General features: G+C 37.1%; 1 protein-coding gene across 2 annotated transcripts in view; it reads right to left on the bottom strand.

Annotated features, from left to right (window-relative positions):
• Positions 1–1,628: 1,628 nt before the first annotated feature.
• The window catches only part of LOC149541584 (uncharacterized), a 67,858-nt gene continuing 42,930 nt past the window's right edge, over positions 1,629–26,556 (bottom strand). The window contains exons 4-6 of one of the 2 annotated variants that reach the window (XM_089796780.1): positions 18,936–19,013; positions 3,676–3,851; positions 1,629–3,551 (exon numbers count right to left, since the gene is read on the bottom strand). In XM_089796780.1, the coding sequence (XP_089652906.1) occupies positions 2,148–3,551; positions 3,676–3,851; positions 18,936–19,013 (1,658 nt within the window). In that variant the 3' untranslated portion in view covers positions 1,629–2,147. The remainder of the gene's footprint in view (positions 3,552–3,675; positions 3,852–18,935; positions 19,014–26,556) is intronic. The other variant, XM_089796781.1, reaches the window with a different exon arrangement.

The raw sequence follows: 26,556 nt of genomic DNA, 5'->3' as shown, positions 1-26,556 counted from the left end.
GCAATTAAGTGGGCATTCGAAAAATACTACATTTGCACCCAAATTGCGATGGCATGTTCATCACAATTATGGTGTCGCAATTGCGACGACCAATCTGTCATAGTTATGGCATCACAACTTACTTTTCTACCTCTTGAATGATTATTGAGTCATTAATCTGTGATTGTAGAGAAACATAGCATAATGGTAATGCTATTGCTCTTTTTACCTGATCTTTACAAATATTTGTGTTCTATGTTATACCAATAAACTTTAAGTCAAATGTTCATTTATGGGAGCCTCATAGAACCTGAGATCTAAATGAAACTATTTTTATTCTTATAAACGCACCTACTAAAATAAGTGAACTTAATTTTTGGGTGAGGAAATGATTGAATGCATTAAGCATGCTATTTTGGATTGCCCCATTAAATTGGAAGCCATGGTGAATTCAACACTCTACTTGCATAGTGAAAGAAAATCAAACATGATGCCTTTAAGATAGCCAACATTATGTCATATTTGAGTAACACAATAGACCTTAAACCTCTAACCCATGAGTGTTAGCATGTCTGGTCTTGGCTATTATTCTAGACAACATAGGTTGAGTTCAACTATCAATTTTCTTGTGATGTGGACAAGGTTTTGATGTTCATTGCCTAAGAGGTTATGTACACACTCACCTTGTAAAGAGCCAAGTTTTGCGTCATTCGGTTAAAATCTCAATTCCTCTTAAACATCTATTATGTCTAATGTGATTTCTTTTGAATAATTATACAAAATATTAGATTTATGAAATTGCTGTCCATAATTGTTGATTAACAATAACTAATGATCCAATGGAACTTGAAATAATATTCTTATTCTGATTGGTGATCACTTTGTGCACATTATTAAGGTAAATATATCCATTTATATATTTCTTTTTAAATTAAAACACAATCGAACTATGTGTACATGTATATGTACAAGTGAATCTAGAATAGGCATTAAAGAGCTACAAGGATATCAAAAAGTTGTAGCTTTTCCAAAAGGACACTAAAATTTAAGTGATGTCATTGTTGTTTTCATCTCTTTGATTTACATTTTTATTGTACACAAATTGTAATAAGAAGTCAAATCTTGAACTTTATTTAGATTCTATTTCTTCAACATTGGTTTAAAGCCCACAATTATTAATGCTTGTGCGGTTTCATTGATATCACATGCTTAAATTAACACTATATGACATACATGTTTTTAGACAATTAATTGTTTCCCTCACAAATGCATATAGTTTTACACTTTTCGTCTGTCCATGTCCACAGTTCTGCCACAATTCCACCCCTATGACCATCAATATAGTAAATTCTCATTGAACATGGGTAATACAGTCTAGGTGAATAAAAAATGTCAAAATCAGCTATACCGAATGTTCTCAATAAACATATTAAGATCGAGCATCCATAACTTGTTCTTTCTTGGATGGAGCCTCAGTTAAAAGATTGTCGACTATGGCTGAGATCCCAACAGCAAACAGCATTTCCAAATAAGTTTCTAGTTTTGTATATACAATTTATTGAATATGCTCAAACGAAGAGCCCAGAAACTTTACACATGGAATAATCAACAAAGCTTCAAGATGAATAACTTCTCAACAAGAGCCACAATTATCTCCCTGCCATTTTAACTGGCGCCAACGGACATATTTTGATTAACAGATAAAATTGGCAAAAGATATCTTATCAAAGGAAGGGCATACAATAAAGGATAAAACAACATTGTTGCTAGTTCCTTGGTCCTTTCATAAAAGCCGGGACTTTCAATACACAAATTTATATTGGTTGAAGTTACTTGGATTATTCCCATTAACAAAGATATTTGACATTTTCTATTGAATCAAATTCTTTCACGTAGACAGTAAATGCTGCTTGTAGATAGGTTAGCAAACAAAGTTGTAACAGCTCTGGTTATAAATTAAGATTGAATTGACTATAAAATTTGCAACCACAAACAAAATCGAGAAGCATCCATATCTAATTTTTGAACCCAACATAATATTTGTGCACCGCAAAAGTTCAGAAATAGAACTGTTTAATGTCACATCTTCAGGCTGATTTTCGGTCTTCAAGTTCAGAATGCTCTCCACAGCATACACTTCATAAGACTGAATGTTCGGTAGAACTGTATCAAAATCTTAGGTCACTATTGAACTGATACCTATTTATTGCGGATTGCCCGGAGACACCAGTAGCAGAAGCCACAGATCCATAATTGAATGTAGTACTAGCAAAACCTGAATTCTGCTGCACCTGTCCAGGGCCATGTACATTGGATGATGGCACTGCAGATGCACCCAAGTCATATACTGATGAATTGCTGGAACGTGTGTTAGCTGCCCCTAGATTTAACATATACTGATCAAGGCCTCTTCTGCCATTCGAATTATTTGGATCGGAGGACCGATTAGAACCATAGATTGATGAACTAATGTTACTCAAATTATCACCACCAAGAGTTGAGATGTTAGATTCAGCTCCCCTCCCATAACCATGTTTCAGCGGATTGCCTGAGGCGTTTGCCACGGCATCAATATCATATGGGGACGATCCACCTGAACTTCTATCCACACCACCAAATGTTGGTGTATAACTTGGAAGACCTCTACCTTCATAATTAATTTGTGCCGATTCATAAAATGATGATCCTACAAGGTTTATATTACTGTAACAAGATGCTGAGGGGTAGCCATCGGAACCTCTTCTCTCATTGGTTTGGGTGACAGTGGGTGGTGGTGTCACAAAAGTACCAGGATTACCACTTCCATACATTGATGGCCAAAGAGCACTTCCACTATCACCATGATACGATGATAGGTTGCGATCATCCTGATAAATCCCATGAATATTCTGAAATAAAACAGCATTATGAGGGACCACCTCCTTATCACCAGAAGTACTAGTCATTTCTCTTTCTGAAGCATATTTTACTCTCTGTGATAGCCTATATAGCCCTAAATCTGCTGGACCGTGAGTCTCAAATAATTCTGCATTGCCTCTGACAGGCTGAGAAGAACTTGGCCTTTCAAGCCGTTCCATTTCAATGGCATAATCTTGCTTGTGAGACCTAGCATCAGTAGTACTACGCATTTCCCTTTCTGAAGCATATTTTACTCTCTGTGATGACCTATATAGCCCTAAATCTGCCGGACCCTGAGTCTCAAATAATTCTGCATTGCCTCTGATATAATCAGAAGAACGTGGCCTTTTAAGCCGTTCCTTCTCTGTGGCATAATCTTCCTTGTCAGACTTAGCATCAGCAGCTTTCTTCTCCTCTGGTGTAGTTACCATCATCCTCTCTTGTGTAGATGGGGCAGCTTTCTTATTAACTTTATTTCTCTGATTCTGGGATAAATTGTGTTCCCCTGTACCCATTCTCATCTCTTTAACTTTTTGCAACCTCTCAAGTTCCTTTTGCAAACTCTCAAGTTTATTTTGTAAACCAGCAAGTGGAAACATATCTTCCAGATTATACTCTTTGACAACCTTGATGACTAAATTTATCGCAGTAATCTCCTTAGTTGTTGAATTAAGCTGCAAACAGAAATCCAAAAAAGAGAAGTCATAAATAAAGAAAACAAATTCGCCATCTCACAGAATTTAAGATTAAGAAGTGATGCCTTTCCAACCAGTAATCCCCAAGATGAGCAAAACAAACCAGGTAAGATGGGTTTTTCCCTCCCTTCTTCGCCATGTCCTCTATAGCTTTCTCTGTATCTTTCAAATATGCTTTCAACAAATCTGCTGGTTTTATTTTATCCATTACACCAAATGCATGAGCATATCTGATGGCCTCTATCCACTCGCCACTTTTTGAAAGTTTGTCCACAAAATCTGCACAAATACCAAACCTTTATCATTCGCAAGAACAAACCTAATGGATCTTGTAGATGGACTGCATAAGTTAGTGTTCAAGTGACCTGACACAATCTTTAAAATGAAATAAGTTACAGAATTTTTGAAATGGCAACATTTGTCAAAATCCTATATCAGAACCTTATCCCAAGATACCATCTAAGCACCCCACTTGGAGTTCATAAAAAATCTTTTCTTTAAAATGCTAAGAGAAACTAATCACAGAGCTTTTATAAAAGCCTAAGGTTTACATACATTTTATGGTCTGTAGAATAGTTCAGGAAGTCCCAGAGATCCCAGAAAGCAAGTTCTCACATGTTAAAATGCCAGCTGGGAAACCTTGAAACTAACTCATCACCGAGATAGTGCAGGTTCATTATGCAATCTCACAGCAAGATACTTGCTGAATCTCCAGGTCAGGCCGACCTAGGATGGTAAAATACAGAATGTGGCCTGAACATAAGAAAAACAGTCGTTTGGTCTTTAAAACCTCAATCCAACCTGCATTCTTCTTGCAAAGCATCTGCAATCTTCCTTGAGCAATTGAAGGCAATTCAAAAAGCATTTTTACTCCAGTTTTCCAGTATTCATTTTATTTATGTTATCTTTCAGACATTTCTAGTATTGTTTTATATTTATACAATGTTTTACTTAGTTAAGAAAGGATTTATAGAATAGAAAGTGTTCTTCCTACAGTCATTGTCAATTGCAACGATTGGGGGGATATGTGTAGGCACCAATCACTTGAAGTACCACCTTGCATGCATTCCTATTGGAATGTGAAATTGTGTCAAGATGGTAAGTCTGAGGGAACAGGAGATGAATGCAGCTCTTACATTGATGGAACAAAAAATGATGAGGATAAATACAACCATTACAGCAGTAATGAATCCTGACAACACAAACATAGAGGAAGATATGACATGATTGTGGTCTCCATTCATAGTCCAAGAATTCGTAGCACGTTCACTTCATCAAGCTCCAGTACTATCCAATCAGAAGATTGTTTTGTTCCATGAAACATTTCAAGATTGTCACCTCTGCTTCAAGGTAAAGCTTGAAACAAATATAACCAATGGCTTAAGAAAAACTTTGGTTCTAAAATAGCCTTCCTATAAGGGAAGTATGTACTCAAAGCCTTCGCAGTTAAAAAAGGTACAGGGTGCCTACTCCACATGATTTTAAACAGCTTTTTGGTCAGAAATGTAGTGAAAGCAAAAACAAACGTAGAATAGCAAAGAAAGCAGTAGTGCAGATGCACCATACCATCAGATGGATGAACAAATAAAAGAAATCACTTTCCAACAGCTTCAAATGAAGAGGTGGTGTTCTTTGAGTATAATGTTCGAGGAGATAGTATTTAAGGTGAGGATAGAAAATGTAGTTGTGTTAGAGAAGATAGTATTCGAGGTGAGGATGGAAAAAGTAGTACTAGAGGTGAGTATAGAACACTTTTAAAACCCTTTGAGCTGCCCATTGCTTTGTGTACTGTCCTAAAATTGCATCGCTATGTAATTTTCATTTAGTCTGACCCCATTCTAGTATGTATCCCATCGCCAATGGGGACCTCCGCTTTTGTTACTTTTAGAGTTTAGGAGTCAGTGTTTTGTTTTAATCTCTGGTCTTCCTCAAGCTAAAGTTCAGTAGATTAGGGTAATCAAGATCAGTTTCCAAGTACAGAAAGTGTCATCAAAAAGTTTTAAAAAAGCATAACCAAAAATGAATTTTGATATCACAAAAGTGTTCAGAACAGCCGAAGGACGAAAACCAATATTGCTTAGAGTCGACTCTGACAGCATTCTATTTTTAGGAAGTTTCCTTCTTTTTTCTTTTTCTTTTATTTTTCTTTGACAAGAAACGAGAAACATATGGACCTTCTTTTTGAAGGCAGCTCGTTAGAAATTGTGAAAGAATACAAATATGTGCGGATTGACTTCCATTATAGGCTCAGCTGGGGGACTTGTAGAACAAAAAGGATACAGGAAGGGTGGAAGGTATCCTATCTAATGCAAAAAAATGTAGAAAAGCTGAGCTTTGGGATTGGAAGACCAAGAAAACTCTCTTGAGTTTGCTGGTCACGGCGGTTGTTCTATGTGGGTGCCTGGTTTGGGTGTTGGGGGGGGGAGAGGGGATTGACAAAGTGTGGGTGGAGAGAGTTAGAGAGGATCCAGAAACACTTAATCACTAGCAATATCAAAGTCCAGACCTTAGTGCCATATGAAATTCTATTAGCGGAAGCCAGTATGTACCCATTGTTGGCGGCAGCAATAACACGGTGAATAAGCTATTTAAAAAATCTTGAAAACATGGATAACCAATGCTGGCCCAAAATTGCAATGAAAGAGGGTTTGGCTCCCGGAAAAAAGACTTGGATGAAACAAAATATAAAGTGGTTGAGCACGTGAGCATCAAGTTACGAGGTTGTCCTTCCAATAATGGGGAAATAAAGAAGATTGTGATGGGAAAATTTAAAACTGCCATGTGGTCTCATAATATGGGTCAGAAAAAGATGCATTATTGTTGGTGTAAATACGTATTTACTATTTACACTTACTTTACTTAGGTTAATGCATTATGTTATTATTTCATTTTGTGAGATACTTAGGAGTTTGCGCACCTTTTTGAGTTGTCATGTTGACAACACAGAAGTACGCAACTCTATTTCAACACAGGGTGTCTACAACACTGGAGTTTGCATCATTCACTGAATTTACAACATAGTTATTCGCACTCCCTTTTTAGCACATGCTGTCTACAACACTAATTTTCGTGTTACACCCTTGTAGGCTTATCCTCTCATTATCGCATTTACTTTCGTGCTTAATGGAGGATAACCCATATCTGGTGGACATGTGCCTGGTTGTATGACTTATCATGTAGCTAATTCTGAGGCATTCTAGATGTATTTCAGAGGCTTTTATGTACAAGCACTCCTACTGTACTCTTAAGGCATATTGAATGAATATATCATCATTTTGATCATACTCTATCTTTCTGATCTACAATTGTGCTTGTGTTTGAGTTCTTAGTTACTGGATGAATTTTGCCCTGAGGCAAATTCTTACATGGTATCAGAGCTTGGAGATTTTCTCATCACATAGCCGTTTGAGACCATTGTTACTTCATCACCTTGGCTCGAGTCCGAAGTACTGCAGAAATTGGGAGCGTCTAAATCTAGATCTGACCTCCCCATTGAGTCCGGAACGTTGATTCGGTGAAGATCGACTATAAACTCAACTACCTTAGCCCAAAGTCGACCGTGAAGCAAAAAAATTTTGCAAATCAGCACACGGAGGCCCCGATTTGCAATTCAGTTATGGTCATTTGCAGATCTCATTAATTTATTATTCAGATCTGCATTTTTTATTCTTTGCAATTTTATTTTCAACTGTATTATTTCGAAAAAAATTTTGCCCTTCGGGCAACTAGCAGAGAAATTTTTTTTTGCAGAACCGGGCTGTCAGCTCCTGGCCCTACACAGGTTATATTCCATTTGGTGGATTTATTATAGTACGGATGCATCACAGTCGAATTCTGGCCACATATCCTAAACCGGCCGCGGCCCTTACAAATCTAACCCACTCACAACATTACAGTGCAGCAAGCATACTCCGGCCAGCCCTCCATCAACCAACGGCCTTTCTTTTTGTGTTTTAACAGCCGGAGACTTCTCTATTTAATTGGCTGTGGATCCTACACCCCCACCAATGTGGGATAAAGATTTAACAAATCCAACACGCAATTGAAGTTTTCCAGTCCCGCGCTTTCGTCTTCCGGCCCGCATCCAATTTCTCCTACTCGCATTCAGATTTCCGATGTCGCGTAAACTAAACCGGCAACAGAGTTCAGTCCAGTGTTTGAACACAGCAGAAACACGTGGACAACTTTTTACGCCGCCACGTGGCAAACCTACAACTCGACTGCCACATAGGCCGACGCCCAGACACGTGGTACTCCCAACTCTGCCACATCAGCAACTGATTAAGTGACACGCAGGCGTCCAGCCATACCACCTACTGTACCCACGTCATCAAACATGTGTCATCACCATACTGTGCCACATCAAATCCATACAATCCAGTCAGTAGACAAGTCAGCAAGACATGTCATTTTTTGCCAGACCCATCCGTACAGTTATGTACATGTCAAGGTCATCAGTCGTACAGCTGATGTCATCTGCCACGTCACTAGGTTGCTGATTTTTTGCTAACATCGTCATTACATAGGAAAAATTTGACGACTATTTGACTATCATTCCTAGGCAATTTTGAACTGTGGCGATGGTTGTTTGACTATCAAATTTAAGATAGCAGTTTTCTTGCTAGACCCCTCTCCAGATTGATTTTTGATCTGGTAGCATGACTTTGCGAGCCCATGACTTGGTCATCCGGACTCCAATTCAGGTGCAATTTTTTTTGAAATTGGGTAGAATTTCCTGAACTTTCCAGTGGTGGTGTTCTTTTCTGGTTTTGGTGCAAGGAATTTTCAAAAATTGCGTTTTTTGGCGACTATACCTGCTTAATCCTGCATTTTGCAACTTCAAACGCTTCGTATGGGCTCCTCTGGACACGAAAACAGGTTCCTTTTTTCTTTTAAAGTGCGTTATTTTTCATCTACTTTCCAGATCTATGGTCAGATTCTAGGGTTGTGTGGACAAAATTCTCACTTTCAAAATTAAGGCTTTTCTGCATTGTAACGCTTTCATTACTTTTTAGAATTGTTGTACCTCTGAGCTATAGTGCTTAGTGACAGATTTGGGCCTCAAAAGACAGTTGTAAAAAGAAAAATCAGAAAGCCCACTTTTTTCATTTTGACAAGTGGCCCATTGTACATGCACTACTTATAAAGTGCCAAAAGCATCTTTTTCAGGGGGGGTCTTTTGATTGAGTGAAAACGGGGAGGGTGTACTGTGTTTTGTGTCTCTCTTTTGTGCTCTTTTCATTTTCTGCATCATGGGTTCATTTAAATGTCCACCTCTAACTTCACGTAATTATTCTACATGGAAAGATATTGCATGGAGTAGATTAATGGAAAAAGGTTATAGTCTTTATATTGATGGTACAATTACCAAACCTACTAATGCTAAAGAACTCATTGAATGGAAAAAAAAGACCAATAGGCTTTAGGAATTATCAAGGTCACCGGGAGACGGGGAGACTTTGAGGTCTCCAGTACTGGTACTGGTACCGGTACGGCAATTTTTCAAATAGGAGACGGGGGTACTTGGAGACGGCAATTTTTTATTTTTTTTAAAATAAATTTTTAATAGTTTAAACTTAAAGAGTCTAATACTAAAAGTAAATACAAAATTTCAAAATTTCAAAATAGTAATACCGTAAGACTAAAAGACTAAAGTAAATAACAAATTAATAATACTAGTGTTGTCACATTAAAAATTAAAATAGATTTATAGAGTCAAACTGTCAAAGATTATAATAATAATAAGCGGTCAGATACAGAAGTACATTACTGAAATAGATTTTAAAACCTGACAAATTGGCATTGCTACAAAAAATTTGTGAAAATTATTGAATTATTCAACATTGATGCATGCATAGAGACACACTTAGGATTTCTATTTTCTAACTAAGAGTTAGGATTGCTTAGTTTAAAAGGGAGTAAATCATTTTGTAATAGTGTTTTTTTTCCAGTTACACAGATTCAACTAACAAAGATTCCTATATTGGTACTAGGATATTGCCAACAGCAGATAAACAGGTACGAATAACAAATACGACTTATACATCAAACTGAAACATGATATCCTCTTGAAAAAACAGAAATATGGGACCAAATACATTCATTTTAACATACATAAAACCTCTAGTCTATCACTGTTATCGCTGAGTTTTTATCAGCAAATAGATGCTTGGTTTTCATGAGGAATAATACTATTATCAAGCATTTGCATATCAGATTTTTGTAACATACGTAATACTATCTTCTAATGCACTAACAACAGTTTTTGCACCCTAATTCCTCAGCCGCATAAATTTATGTGATTTGGGATCTTTACTGCAATCCTGTACAGCTTCCAATATGTTGTCTTAGACTTGTATCGTGTTCCTGTAGGTGACGTACATCACCAAGCAGTTTTACGGAATTCATGTAGTACCTTAGATTTTTGCATTAAAAACATTTAAATGAGGGCTAAAATATATAAAATTATTTAATATCATTTATATTTTATCAGGAGACTTCGGGGAGACTTCACTTTTTGGATTAGGAGACGGGGAGACTTCAGGAGACTTCGTCATGAAGTCTCCAACCTTTTTTGAGGTCTCCGGAGACGCGAAAAGTCTCCGAGACGCGTCTCGGTCTCCGAGACGCCACTTTTAGGGGGGAGACGGGTCTCCTGGTAACCATGGGAATTATCAAGAGTTGTGTACATAGAGATCTCCTCTTTCACATTGCCAGTTGTACAAAATCCAAATCAGCTTGGGACAAACATGAATCATTGTATGGTAAGGTGGATGAGGAAAAGGGATTTCAAATTCAAGACAATCTACTTCTCTTGGATCCAAAGAACTTTGACAAAATTCAAGATTACATCAACAAAACCAATGAGTATAGGGAACTACTTAAAGATTGTGGAAATCCCATGAAGGATGAAAAGTTGATTCATCACATCCTGAAGAGGCTACCTTCTGAGTATGCTTCATTTGTTTCGAGTTTTAATACTTACAAGTTGACCATGGGAACTGCTTACCAGAAGCTTAGATTTGATGCATTTGCAGAGATGTTGATTGTCGAACAATCTCACTTGATGGATTTAGCACTTCTCAAGACATCAAAGACCAATGCCTTGATGGCTAGTGATGAGCACCAATCAAGTAAAGGAGGGAAAAGTTATAGCAACAAAAAGAAGCAGTGGAAGCAGAAATCACAATCTAAGACACAACAATCCTCCTCACAGCAAGGCAATTCTTCTTCCAACAAGAAGGGAAGTAATGAAAAGAAGGACAAACTTTTTTGTGCATATTGCAAAAAGCCAAATCATGACGAGCATCATTGCAAGACTAAAAGAATCGATGAGTTAGAAAATCTACTCAGGAAGAACAAGATTCAAGTGCCAAGTACTTCCAAGGATTCAACTCCAACCTCTTCAAAGGGAAAAGGGCAAGCACTTATGGCTATCACAAGTTCTTCTTCGGAATGGATGCTTGAGTCAGGTGTCTCCTATCATATGGGTTCTTCAAAGGGAGACTTTTCTTCATTGAAGCAGTCAAAGGTACCACACATCTTCGTGGGAGATGATACTAAAATGGAAGTTGAAGGGAAAGGACATGTGGAAATGAACAATAGGGACTTCAAAGATGTTCTCTGCGTTCCAAACCTTAGCTCCAATCTCCTATCAGTTTACCAAATCACTCACCTTGGAGATGGTCATAAAGTTGAGTTCCTTCCAGATTCAGTGATGGTGCGCAGTCTTAGAGATGATTCATTGGTTGCAGTGGGGAAAGTCAATGATGACAAGAGGCTTTATTCCTTCTCCCACTTTGTGCCCAAGTCTCCTTAAGCCTTGTTGACTCACTCTAATTCACAAACTACACTATGGCATGAGCGGTTAGGTCATCTTGACTTCCGCTCTCTTCAACAACTTTGCTCAAAAAACATAGTCAAAGGTCTACCTAACATGAACTTTTCTAAGGGAGAGTGTTCATGTTCAGTGGATATGCATCTCGAGAAGTATGATAAAGGGAAGTCTTCTAGAGCTCTAGTTGGTTCACATAGTTTTAGCAGGTCCTTTTGCAGTGACTTCAATCAGCCAAGGCCGCTACATCCTTACTTTTGTTGATGACTTTTCACGATTCACATGGGTCTACTTCCTTTATCACAAGAATAAAGTGGTTCATAAGCTTCCAGCCTTTAAGATTCATGTTGAACACAAATCAAGGAAAGCCATCAAGGTTCTACGGGTGGACAATGAGAACAAATATGTGGATAGAAGACTTGGAGACTTTTGCAAACTTGAGGGAATTGATCTTTAGAATCCACCAACATTCAGTCCACACAAGACAGATGTTGCAGCTATGAGGATTAGAACTCTTAAGTCCATGGCAAGTTGCATGATTAAAGCCAAGTCTCTTGATCCTACACTTGAAGTTGAAGCCATTAGCAATGCTACTCATATACTTAACAGGTCTCCTCATTATGCCCTAGACGGGAAGACTCCTTTTGAGGCATGGTGCGGCAAAAAACCAGTTGTGAGTCACTTCAGAGTCTTCGATTATCCAGCATGAGCAAACCTATATTCCAGAGGATGCAAGGCACAAGCACCTAGGCCTTGTACTTTCATAGGATATAAAGAAATTGTGAAGGCTTATAGACTTATGGATTCAGAGACACACGAGATTCTTGTGGAGAAGGATGTACACTTTGAGGAAAGTTCACCCAACTTATCCTTTAATCCTCTCCGCACTTCATGCACAGTGGAAATTGATAATGACACCAATGATAGTGCTTCAACAGATTCAGACACGTGGGGTTCTATCAACAATTGCAGTGAGAGGTCACATCATCAGTATAGTCCACATGCTTATATTGCCATAGTGAAAGGTCAAGCACAGCATGGTACATATTGTCTTCTAGCTCCAGCATCAGAAGATGACTACATGGAAGACATTGCAGGTTTGTTTGTAGAGTCACACACCGCAAACTTGGCAGACAACCTTGAGGACTTACATCTTCTCATTGATGATGATGATCCTTCTACAGTTGTTGTGAGGGCTCACTCTGACCCTCGTGTCCATTCTCTAAATGATCAATCTTTACAAATTGGCGTGATTGTGGATCCTTATGAACAGCAGTTGTCGAAGGTCTTTGTGTTAGTTGAGGAAAGAGTTGGTTCATTGGAATAGGTTCAACAGACATCCTTGCCAAATCTACCTTTGTTCTTTTCAGCACAGTTGGAAGGGGCGAACATCAGCATCAGCACAGGGATACTTGAGTAGGTTTCAAGGCCACCATACATCTTCAGGATTGTACCTTTTCCCTTGTCTCTCTTCCTCTTCTTTCTTGGGGGGGGGGACTTTTTCCTCTTATGAGGTTTAGTTCTTCTCATTCTTCACTTTTGTATATACTGGATGTATGTCGTAATGGGGGGGTCTTGATTACTCCATCCATCCATGCATCCCTATTAATCTCTTTTTGGGAAAGGGTTTTCCCCATGAGGTTTTCCCTCTTTCTTCGCTTTATGAGAGGTTGCATTTCATTATGTACATGGGTACCTAACATGGCCTACCAGTCGGGACCCATTATGCATTTCATCCTAGTTTTCGTAAGCTTAAGGGTATTCCCTTAAGTTGCACTTATGGGGGGGTGTTGATGTAAATACGTATTTATTATTTACACTTAAGTTTACTTAGGTTAATGCATTATTTTATTATTTTATTTTGTGAAACACTCAGGAGTTTGCGCACCTTTTTGAGTTGTCATGTTGACAACACAGAAGTACGCAACTCTATTTCAGCACATGGTGTCTACAACACTGGAGTTTGCATTATTCACTGAGTTGTCACGTAGACAACATAGTTATTTGCACTCCCTTTTTAGCACATGTCTGCAACATTGATTTGTGTGTTACACCCTTGTAGGCTTATCCTCTCATCATCGCACTTACTTCCGTGCTTAATAGAGGATAACTCATATCTGGTGGACATGTGCCTGATTGTATGACTTATCATGTAGCTGATTCCGAGACATTCTAGATGCATCTCAGAGGCCTTTATATACAAGCACTCCTAATGTACTCTTAAGGCATATTGAATGAATATACCTTCATTCTGATCATACTCTTTCTGATCTACAGATGTGCTTGTGTTTGAGTTGTTAGTTCCTTGGTGAATTTTGCCCTAAGGCAAATTCTTACACTTATATTGAAGTGCTCAACCCTTCTTGGGACATGTGGATCAAGCTTACCTAGGGACAGCTATTAAATGTATAACGCTAGGGTGTTAGCAACTCAATTGAGGACCAGTTTACATCATCTAAAGATGCAAGATGGGAAGATGGAAAAGGCCCAAAGATAAGTGGGAGAAGAGAATCTGCAGGTTCTGCATAAAAGGTGTGATTAAGACTGAATGGCACTTTCTCATTGAGTGCACAGCATTTGAAGACATCCAGGCCCAGTGCAGGATCATCTTGGAGGCTGGCATAAGAATGCATAATTTATTTGAGGATATGATGAGGCAGACTGCTAATATGTTTGTCAACATTCATAGCAGGACCTCTGATTTGGAAAAGATTATGGAGTTAGTTTAAGCTTTTTACTAGTGGGCACTTAGACCGATGGTCTCGTGGATGTCATTAAAAATCTTCATTCGTTCATTTTTTCAAAAGTCGAATATTTTATGTTGAAGGGCTAATTAAGGCTTCCTTAATCTGATTTTTTCTTGGTCTTTGCTTATTTCAAAATTTCTATGTTTGGGAATTTTTTTTTTTTTTTTAATGTAAAATTTGTCTGTGTGAAAATCCTTATTTTCAAAACCAAAATCATTATTCAGAAAGCAAGAAAGTGGGAAAGATTGTGCAGAAGTTTTGAAAAAATCTCAAGTATGTGAAAATTCATGAAAGAAAAAGGTTTAGAGAAGGGATTTAGAAGAAAAATTGAAGGTTATATCATGAAACCACTAAATCCATCAAATATTATATCTTGAGGGAGAGATGAAATTTTTAGGTATGAAACTCTCCATGAATCACTGTGAAGTCCGCCCAAAATCAGATCTTGGGAGAGAGAGTCATGGAGGTTTCCTTAGGGTCATGCAGTCCAACTTGAAAGGAAAGGGTGTTTTCAGAAAGAAAATCTGTGGACAAACAGGTAGAGTTTGATCTGCGAATAAAGTTTCAAACATGAAGTTTTGAGGACAAACTATAAAACTCTTATCTTGAAAAGGAAAGAAAGCAGGGAATTCTGGAAACATGAACAAATCCAAACCCAGTAGAAGGAAAAACAATTGCAGAGTAAGGAAAATACATAATCATCCTTCAACTGATTTAAGGAATAAAAGAAAGAATTTTCAAAACTTCATGATCAAGCCCAATTGGGTGGAGAAAGAAGGATTTCCAAACATGGAAAATTGGTTGCAAGAAGATGGAAGTTGTAAATTTATTGAGATTGTGCAAAAGTTTCATCTTGATTAAAAACAAAAAAGACTTGATCGGGAATGAAGTCCACTCAAAAGCAGAAATTTGTTGAAAACGTGAAATTCTAATACAACAGTCCATGAAAGCTCACAAATTCTGATCCTCAACATGACCAAGTTGAATTTCAAAAAGAACATAAGATTCTGAAAATAAAATACATGATTCTTATAAAGTACAATCTCCCACAGGTCTCACTGAAATTCAATCTGCAAATGATGAAGGATGAAACCTATGAAACCACAAGAGTTCAATCTGCAAGAGAGAGTGCAAAAAATGGAAAAAACAAACCAAGATGAAGTTTAATCCAAATTAGAAGTGTTGCTAAGATGAATGAAGGAAATTGAAAATAAAAGAAGACGGAAGTAATCTTTTTTTTTAAACCAAATATACTGCAAAAGAAACAATTAAATCAAAATTCCTATATTCAATCCAAGGAGAGATATTGTGATAAGGGAAAAGCCGGCAAAATACAAAAAAAAAAAAAAAAAAAAAAAAAAGCTTTTCTCCTATGAAGCATTTCAAATAGAAAATATCAAAAAATAAAAATAAAAAGCATTAATTTTTCATCCCTGAAAAGCAAATGAGAATTTTAAAGAGGAAAGAAGAATGAAAAAGCAGAAGTGCTTTCTTCTAGCAGTTTTAACCATGAAGGAGAGGATAATCCGACAAAAAATTAAATTACAAAAATCAAAAAATAAAATAGAAGAACACGGGGCTGGGATCAATCCTCTTTAGCCCTAATTCCCTATAAATAAAGGGTGAAGCCATTCATTATTCACAAAGCTGAGTAGAGAGTTGAAATTCTGAGATGAAGAGAAACTTTTTTGTAAGTTTTAAGGCAATCCATAGCCATTTCTTGTGTTCTTGTGCTTTTGACAGATATGTGGCAATTTTACACATGCCTTGAAATGAATTACTTATAAAGTTTCAAGGTATCACTCCAAAATTCTCATTAAGCCAGATTCGATGAATTTGTCCACATGTTCAAGTTCTTTTCTTGCTTTTTTGTGTTTTCATACTAATTCTTGGTTAAACATTACACTTCTCAAGAATTGATTAAATATCTTGAAATAAAAAACGACTAGAATAAGAATTCAATTTAAGAAAAATATAAAAATCCTTTCTAACTTAAGTTTTTTTTACCGGAGACAGATGGCAGCTCTAGGAGAAATATAAAGGAAAATCCAAACGATGTTCCAGTATAAAGCATTGCAGTTCAACTCCAAGATTTCATCAAAGTGCAGGAAAGTTGGAGACACCAACCTTGCGATGTAGATCTTGAAGATTTCAAGAAAAGAGTGTACTGGCTTGATGGAACTGTTCCTACAGCAGCCTTAATGAGAAATGGACTTATTCAAGCAGCTGGATTTCCATCAGCAATGCAGTGCAACGAATCACTTGTAGAATGTGCCAGTCATTATAATATCACGGACAGACAGATCATAGCACCTGATGGAAATGTCCTAGCCTATCTTGGAGAAGTGACTAGCAGAGAAGCATTTAATATTCCTGAATACCATTCAACTATTTACAAAATTGCAGATAAAGCCACCAAGATCTTTTCAAGAAAATTCTGATTCCTGTTCAGAAACCATCAATATACAGTGGTTGCACAAGCTTAGAGCTCATCTTAGCAAGATGCCCAAGAAGCTTTTCTGAATAGACTTCAAGGAGAAGTATGGAGATATCTTCTTTCTTGAGAGAGTTATGGGAAGTCCTCAGGCTTCTCCATTCGAGCCATGGAAGTTCTATTTCAAAGAAAACATTGCCTGGTGTAATGACCCAAATTCCTATCCTTTATTTGACTTCTACTTTTATTCATGATGAGTAAATTGCATGTTCATAAGCCAGGGAATTAGCTGTTATAACAAAGTTACTGTTCGTCGGAAATATCATAACTAACAAATGGTAAAGAGGAACTGAAAACTAGCCGTCGTGAACACGAAATAGAAAGATCATTAACTAGTTGATACACTCAAATATCTTTTTATTTATTGAAAGGAAAATAATGAAACAGCAACATAATTAATCACGCATTTAATTGAATTTAGATACACATGGAAAAGAAAAAGATACCCATTAACCACATTAGGCTAACAATGAAATCCTGATCTGTTTTGTGCAAGTACTAGCATTGGTGGAGAGGAAATGCATTGACAGAGGCTTAACCACCTAACCACGGACCTAGTGTATCCCCTCACATTCAACTGAGAATGGCACTACCCTACACAGAAAGAGCACAAAAACACCATCAAGTCCTGCCACCTAAGCATAGAGTGTCAACCACTGAGCCGGCTAGACCCTAGATTCCCTCCTAACAGCCTATCCATCCGACTAGTGGCTATTTTGACCTCTACATCATAGCAGCAAGAATTTCCACTAATCCAACCCTGGCCAGGGATTTACATGGACACTATGTGCCCGATCACCCACTGATCAACTCAACAAACAGGACATTTTTCAATGAATCACCATGAGCTGACTAGGTTATATTTTCTAGACTTAGCTTTACTTTCCTTCTTTATATTATTACTAACATGATTTCTCAAAATTGCAGGCCATTCCCACACAATCCATGACTCCATGATTTACATCTTTCATCTCAGCATCGCTTGGTTGTCCTTGATGATCATTGATGCACCCATTCAACAATCATGGTAATCACAGATTTCTGCTTCATAGAATAAGTTTCCCCATTCCGTAAAGGGTTATTAAATAAGATTATGATACTATTCCCTAATTCAAATCATGACTAACAAGCTAGAAGTACGCTGCCAAGAAGTAAACCTTCCAGTCTCAGAGACATACAGACATTAATGTCCCTGTATTTGCGGCTTCCCCCGGCTAATCAATACATAAAGATTTATTGAACAAGGCCATGACTTATTACAGCAGGCTTCAGCTCTCACAGGGTTGTTCGGATATTATGTCAGAATTAGTTATGCAATTACATATCATGGCAAAGCAGTTCTTTCATGAGAAATAGTCATGTAAAATTTAATAGCATTTGCAGGCTCGATAACTAACTTTCAAATAGATCAAACATAAATATCAATTTAGAGCATTACAAGCAGTCTCAGATGCAACCCAATGAGTATGAAACGCTGAAGATATGATGTGAATGCTCCAACTGTGAGCTGCTCTAGCGGCAATCACTCAGAAATGCAATACCAATAAAATGCTCTCTGATCTCCTGATGATACTGCCACTAAGGTGATATCATACTGACAAGGTAATATTTGCAGAATAAGTGTGGTAATGCAAGTGTACTCACTTAGAAGCAACCTCTGAATGGTTGCGATCGAGCATCTTATAGAATGAGGCTTGGTTACTTGAAAATATGAGCCCGATCAAAAGACTTACACGCATGGAAAGAAAGTGCAAGTTGGTGAATCAGGAGTTACAATCTTGAATTAAAATGCATGGCCAAAATAATGAGTAAAAACAATATAGCCAATGGGCTCTAAATAAAAACTCATTGACATAAGATGGAAATAATAAATTACTTCCCATGTTTTACTATGATGATACCTATTTTATTTACATATATTTGGATGTGTTGCACACAAATACATACACACGTAATATACCAAATATACGTAATTTTATGCACATGTTGTATTTTAAATTTTTGTGTATACGTATACAACATATTTAAACATACGCATACATATGTAACATGTAAAGATGTAAATGCTATGGTACCATTATACTGGAACATGTCTAATATTACAAGAAGGATTTGAGATTGACTCATTTCTCAAAGGTAACATTTGTTTTTAAATTCGCTTTATTACATAAATGAATGTTTATATACCTTATTAAGCTTGTTGACCTAGTTAGCTCATGGTGGTCACTTGACACGTGTCTAGTTTGTCCTAGCCTACATTCCCTGACCATGGTGGTTTCGATTCCTACCTGTTAACTTTGGTAGCAAGATGGTGCTCTTGTACCCAATTCCCTCTCTTACAATGCTTCCCCCTATCACCACAATACCTGCAAGAAGAATTAGCATGGTAAAGCATACTTCCACAACAATCAACTGAAATTAGTAACTGATTTAACTACTTGAAATATCAACGGTTAAATGAATTATTCAAAATCAACAAAATAGGTGATGTAACATCCCCCCCACCTTTATATTTCACATAATGAAAGAAACAGCTGTCATACAATCTCAAATAGTATCATGTCACAATGTTTCAAAATCACAAAATAATAATAGCAACTCTAGTTTATGTTCTTGGAAAAAAGTGGGGGAAATTTTGGGAAGATATCGTCATAATCTTCCCAAGTAGCATTCTCTTCAGCATATTAGTTGCACTATACTTTGCATTGAGTGACGTCTCAATTTTGTAAGCGGAGCTTACGCACCTCGAGTATTCTGAGTAGCTATGTTTCCACTACCCTTGAGTCTTGTACCTACAAGAGAATCAAATCAATAACATGTTCGTTATTGACTATATACCTTTTGAGATATGAGACATGAAACACATTATGCATCCAAGCAAGGGCTAGAGGTAGGGCAATTTTGTACGCCGCAAGATTTACGACCTCCAAAACTTCAAAGGGTCCCACATATCTTGGGGCTAGCTTGGTATTCTTGCCGAACTTGATAGTACTTTTCTAGGGTTTTACTTTAAGGAGAACCTTTTCTCCCACTTTCCATTGTCTAGGAGTCCTCTTAGCATCTACATAACTCTTATGTCGATCGTTTGCCACTTTTAACCTCTGACGAATTTGAAATACCTATTCTTCCATTTCTAAAAGCATCTCAGGGCCAACAATAATTCGATTTTCAATTCTTTTCCAACTCATACGTGTCCTATACTTACACCCATACAAGGCTTCAAATGGTGTCATCTTAATAGCAGACTGGTATGAGTTATTGTAGGCAAATTCAACCAAGGGGAGATACATCTCCCAACAGTATTGTTGATCCATGTAGTATACCCTTGGAAGGTCTTCTACTACCTAGTTCGCCCTTTCTATCTAGTCATAAGTTTCTGGATAATAAGCTGAGTTGATATTCAATTTTGTCCCAAGTGTTGAAAACAGGATTTGGCAAAACCTAGATGTCATTCTAGTATCTTTGTCATTTTACAAACTTGTGGGGAATTTCTAATGCTCCATCAGTTAAATTTCCTAGAATAAAATAGGCTACCTTGGTTAATCGATCTACTACCACAAGGATAGTGCTATGCTTGTTTTTGGTCATAGGCAATCATTAGATAAAATCCATGGTGATTATCTGCCATTTTCATTCTGGAACTTCATTTGAGTGTAATAACTCAGCTAGCTTCCTATGTTCAGCCTTGACCTTCTAACATTCGAAGCAACCTGCAACAATTTCCCACTTCATGCCCTTCAAAAAGTATAGCAATTTCATATTGGCTAGCATTTTTGTTACTCACAAAAGTCTTGAGTATTGGGTAGCATGAATTTCCCTCAAAATCATTTTTTGGATTTCAGAATTCTTAGGTATGTACATCCTTCCCTTATATCTCAAGACTCCATATGTTTCCAATTGATAACCTTCGTATCTAATGTCATGAGGGTCCTTTCGGAGGGCTTAGCGCACTTGATTAAAGAAATCATCTCTCAGTAGATTTTAAAGCACTTGCTCCCTAAGCCCAGGGTTTACTATTATTATAGCGGAGATATGCCTTTGCCTACTCAAGGTGTTAGCTACTCAGTTTTCCTTCCCCTTGATATAGCTGATCTCAAAATCATAGTCAACTAAGAATTCTAACCACCTTCTTAGCAGGCATTAAGATTGGTTTGACTAAATATGTACTTCAATCTATGATGCTCTGAGTTCAAATGGTTTTCCAATCAGGTAATGTCTCCACATTTGTACAACATGAACGATGGCTGCTAATTCTATGTCATGTGGTAAATAATTTTGCTCTAGTTCTTTATCTTCCTGGACTCATATGCAATGACTTGATCTTCTTGCATCATGATGCCCCCAACCCTTCTCCCAATGCGACGATGATAACCACGAAGTGACCCTCACGATCTAGTACTCTGAGTATTGGTGCAGTAGCAAGTTTCTCCTTCAAATATTCGAACGTTGCTTGGCATTTTTCCGACCAGAGAAACTCCTTACCCTTTCACTATAATATGGTTATAGGATATGCTATATGTGAGAAGTCCTTGAGAAATTTCATGTAGAAACAAGCTAAATCCATGAAGCTTCTGACCTCTGACACATTCCTAGGTACCGACCACTCCTTGATTGCCTTGATGTTAGCGAGATCTCTGCAATTCCTTTTGCTGATAAAATATGCCCTAGATACTAGATTTTCTTTTGATAAAAAGAGCACTTTGTTAATTTCTTGTACAAGTTGTACTCATGCAACCTCTGTAGAACTATCTCAAAGTATTTTTGGTGCTCCTCATTCCGAGAATAAATAAGGATATCATCAATGAACACTAACACAAACTTGTCCAGAGGATCTTAGAATACACTATTCATAAGATTCATAAAGGTTGCAGGGGCATTAGTCAACCCGAAAGGAAGAACTGTGAACTCATAATGTCCATAACAGGTTCTAAAAGCAGTTTTATGACTATCTTCCTCCTTAATCCTAAGTTGGTAGTCACCCAATCTAAGATCAATCTTAGAAATATCGATACTCCTCTCAACAGGTCAACCAAATCGTCATTTCGAGGAAGGAACATATTTGTTTTTTATGTAACCTTGTTGAGCATCCTATAGGCTATGAACAGTCTCATGGTTCCATCCTTTTTCTTAACATCCTTTTTCTTAACAAATAACACTAGGGCTCCCCAAGGAGAGACACAAGGGCAAATAAGCCACCATCCTCAAAAATGTAATCGTCTTGATATACTTTTTTCTAGGTTTCCTTTTGATCCTCTATTCTCTCTGCATAGATTTTACACACTTTTCACCTACATTTCTTAAGTTGCATGGCTGATAATTAACATGGTTTTACTTCATGTAATATTCCTTGAATGCTTACAGGAATTCCCTGGTAATCTAGGCATTCTATTCCCTTTCTAACATACTATTTCTCCTCATCCTAACTATCATAGTATTGAACACAATTACTTTCCATATTCAAGAATATGAGAATGCAGTTATAACAGACAACTGGCATAATCATATGAAGAGGATTACTAACATTTGAAAAGAGCACGTAATTTATAACTGTCATCGAAACTAATCATTACTTAATGGAAAGAAAGATCATTTTCTACTAAGTTTTGACTGATCAATAATATATAAAAGTGAAAAAGATATTTGCATCATTAATGTGATAATTTCATAATTAACTGAACTTGATTAATACAAAAATAAGAATTATACCCAATAACCGTGTAGACTTAAGAATGCAAATCTTGTCTTTGTCTTGTGCAAGTTCTGGCATTTGGTGGAAAGGACAAGCATTGTCAAAGGCTTAACCTCCCAAATGCGGACCCCAAGTATCCCCACACAATCTCAACTGAGAAAGGCCCTCCTAGTGTGAAATTAGGCATGGGTCGCCTCTTGTCCTGCCAATTGAGCATCCTGGTGTTAGATTGTCATCTATATAATCAGCTAGGCTATGGAGTCCTTCCCATAAGCCCATCTATCTGCCTACAAGCTACCTTGACCTCTAGTGATCATAGCAGCAAGTATTGCCACTAATGTACCTTGGCCAAGAATTTGTGTGGGCACTCAATACCCAATCACACACTGCTCACTTGACCAAAAAGACTTATACCTATTACCACCATGAGTTGACACAGTTTAATATGTTTGCTTATGTTCATTTACTGTCTAGTTTGTTACCAATTCGACCTCTTGTCTTGCAGGTATTTCCCACAATTCAATTGTTATTAGCTCACACCTTTCATCTTGACCTTGTTTGTCATCCTTGATGAAACACAATGTGGTTGTGCATATATCTTGGATAATTTCTGTTTACCACAATCAAGATTTCTTTCCCCAACTTGGGCCTATAGTGGACATTAGAAAAGGCCTCATGGTAATTCAAAACAATATTGTTAACTCATTGTGATTATACCTCTTCTTATCTCAAAGGCATATTGTTTATACCCCTATAAAACAAGGCAAAAATTTGGTTTTCTTCCCTGAATTATTTTAAGTGCTGAAATGATAACAAAATATTGTACAACAGGTAAATCAATCTTTGAAAAATCACCAATTGCGTGTACATAGAGCAAACATATTGGACAGCATGTATCATATGTGTTTATTCAGACATAGATTTTAATCCATCTAGCATTGATAATATCATTCATGCAACATGCTCAATTCTCAAAGATTTCAAAACATAACAAATGAGAAAGGTAAAGTGCAGAAAGATGTACGGCCTAGCAAGCAAAAATGGAGGTACATCAACCTTGACTATGAATGGTTGTGCTTGGCTCCCGAGTTGTATAAATCCAATCCTCTATTGCCGTTATGTTAGATCCTGGAATGTCTTGTTGTTGCTCTAAGAGAAAATTCGCAGGTATGAAAGAGAAATAATGGAAAGCTTGGAATGGCTTGTTGTTGTAAGAGATAAATCGCAAGTGGAAAGATTATCACAGAACAAGAAATGGCTTACTAATTTCTTATGCATGCTCAATTGACAAGTTATAATCTCCCGAAAGGAGTTAGGTGCAAGGTGACTAGAAAGGTGGCAATCATAAGTTACATTCTTGATTGAAAATTCAAAAGCCACAAATAAAAGGCCAATGTAAATAATAATACAAGGCCAATGGAAATAATATTAAAACATTGAATTAAGATGGAAATTGTAATTTTATTCCTAATGTTTTACTATAATGATACTATTGTATTTACATACATTTGTATGTGTAACATACACATACATAAATACAAGTTATATTCCAAATATATGTATTTGTGTACATGTTGTATTTTAAGTATATGTATACATACATGTATGTCATATTTGAATATATGCATACATACATATACATGTATGTATATGTACGAATGTTTTGTAAGTACTATGGGGTATCATTATACTAGAACATGTCTGCCACACCATTTCTTAAAGGTGCCAATTATTCTTAGTTCGATTCATGCTCAAGTGGGTACTTCTATTATTTTATTAGATGTGTTGATCCGGTCAGCTCATGGTGGTCACTTGGTATACCCTTGCTTACCTAGTTCATTTCCTTAGTCATCGTCGTTATGACTCATACCTATTGGCTCGATGGCAAGTTGGTGTCCTCGTACCCAATTCCCTCTCTGGTAATGCTTCCCCCCTTCATCGCATTCCTGCAAAAGGAAATTTTCCATGGTAATAACATATTTCCAATCATTTAATCAAAATCAAATAGTCATCTTAGTATAACATCATAACAAGTAACCTATATTTCTAAATCTCATGAATCATAACAAATAACCACCATTTCAACTTCACATGAAACCATAACGAATTAACTAATTTAACCAATCAACATACACTCCCCCTCTTGTGTTTCATCATCCTCAATGAACTTTGCAATTTTGAATTACTAAAAGAATATTCAAAAGAAAAATATATAGCTTATAAATATAGTAGCATGAAATCATTACATTCCAATTTGAATCACAATTTATTCATTTCAATCTATGGTCAAGTTTTTGGAAAAAGATGTGGAGATTTTACTTAGATTTCATCATAATCTTCCCAAGTGGCATTCTCTTCAACATACCAGTCCCACTCAACCTTGCACTAAGGACTTACACACCTCTAGTATTCTAAGTGGTTCTATTTCCACCACCCCTAGATCTCGTACCTGCAAGTGATTCCAATGAAAAATATGTTCATGGTTGGCCATATATTTCTTTAGATAAGATACATGAAACACATTATGCATTATAAGGCTAGGGGTAGGGAAATTATGTAGATCACAGGATTTATGACTTCCAACACCTTAAAGGGTCCCACATATCTCGAGGCTAACTTGGCATTTCTAACAAACTTGATGATACTTTTTTGGGGTTTTACTTTCAAGTGAACCTTTTCTCCCACTGAAAATACTCTAGGAGTCATTTTTGCATCTGCATAACTCTTTTCTCAATCATTTCCCTCCTTCAACTTCTGACAGATTTGAACTACTTGTTCCTCCATCTCTACAAGCATCTCAGTGCCAACAATAATTCAATCCTCAATCCTGTTCCAACTTATAGGAGTTCTACACTTACAAAGCTTCAAAAGGTGTCATCTTAAAGGCAGGTTGATACGAGTTGTTGTAAGCAAATTGAACCAGGGGAAGATACATCTCCCATAGATATTGTTGATCCATGCAATATACTCTCAACTAAGAACCAAAAATCAGAATCGGATCAGAATCAGCAAGGCCTACTTGAATCGTGAATTGCTTATGAATTGGCTACAAATCAGCAAGGTGAAAAAAGCCCTAAAATTCAAAGATTTTAAAATTGGTGATTTCTGGCGATTTCCTGGGGCTGATTTTGCAATTTCAAGCAATTTTTGGCACATGAATCGGTTAGCCAATTCACCAACTCACCATGAATCGCATGCCTTATGTCAAATCACGAAATCACGCGAATCGCTTGAATCACGGCAATTCACATTACTCTGCTCTCAAGCGATCTAGTACCTGGTTTATTCTTTTTGTCTGGTCATCAGTTTCTAGGTGGTAGGCTGAACTGATATTCAGTTTTGTCCCCAAGGCAAAAAATAATGTTTGCCAAACTCTAGAGGTTATTCTAGCATCTCTATCTGATAGAATCTTTTCTGGAACTCCTTGAAGTCTGAAAATCTCTCTTACAAACTTATGGGCAATCTTTGGCACCTGATTAGTTAAGTTTCCTAGAATAAAATGTGCTACCTCTGTTAATTAATCCACTACTACGAGGATGGTAATATGCCTATTTCTGGTCATAGGTAATCCTTGGATAAAATCCATAGTGATTATTTCCAATTTCCATTTTGGAACTTCATTTGGGTGTAACAGCCCAACTAAATATTTATTCTCAAAATTGACCCTCTGACACTCGAGACAAGTTGTCACATACTCCGATGTTTCCTTCTTCATACCTTTCTAAAAATATAACAGTTTCATGTTGGTCATTTTAGTCACTCCAGGGTGCTCCAAGTAAGGAGTGACATGGTAGTCTCCCAAAATCATTTTCCGAATTTACGAGTCCTTCGACACGTACATCCTGTCCTTATATCTTAGGAGTCCATCCTTTTCCAATTGATATGGATCCCTCTAGAGTGCTTGATGTACTTCGTTATAGAATCCGTCTCTTGGTAGACACTGAAGTACTTCCTCCCTAAGTATAGTATTTATTGCTACAATAGCCGAAATATGTCTTCGCCTGCATAAGGTGTCAACTACTTGGTTTTCCTTACCCTTGATATAATTGATCTCAAAATCATACTCTATTAAAAACTTTAATCACCTCCTTTGGTGAGCGTCAAAATTGGGTTGAGTGAATATGTACTTCATATCCATGATGATATGATCTAAGCTCAAATGGTTTCCCCATCAGGTAGTGTCTCCATATTTGTAGAGCATGGACGATATGTAGAGCATG

This window comes from Cupressus sempervirens, chromosome 8, assembly GCF_028749045.1.
Source record: "Cupressus sempervirens isolate cs-2001-9-10 chromosome 8, ASM2874904v1, whole genome shotgun sequence".
Classification (NCBI taxonomy): Eukaryota; Viridiplantae; Streptophyta; class Pinopsida; order Cupressales; family Cupressaceae; genus Cupressus; species Cupressus sempervirens.
This window is presented reverse-complemented; position numbering and strand designations above follow the sequence as displayed.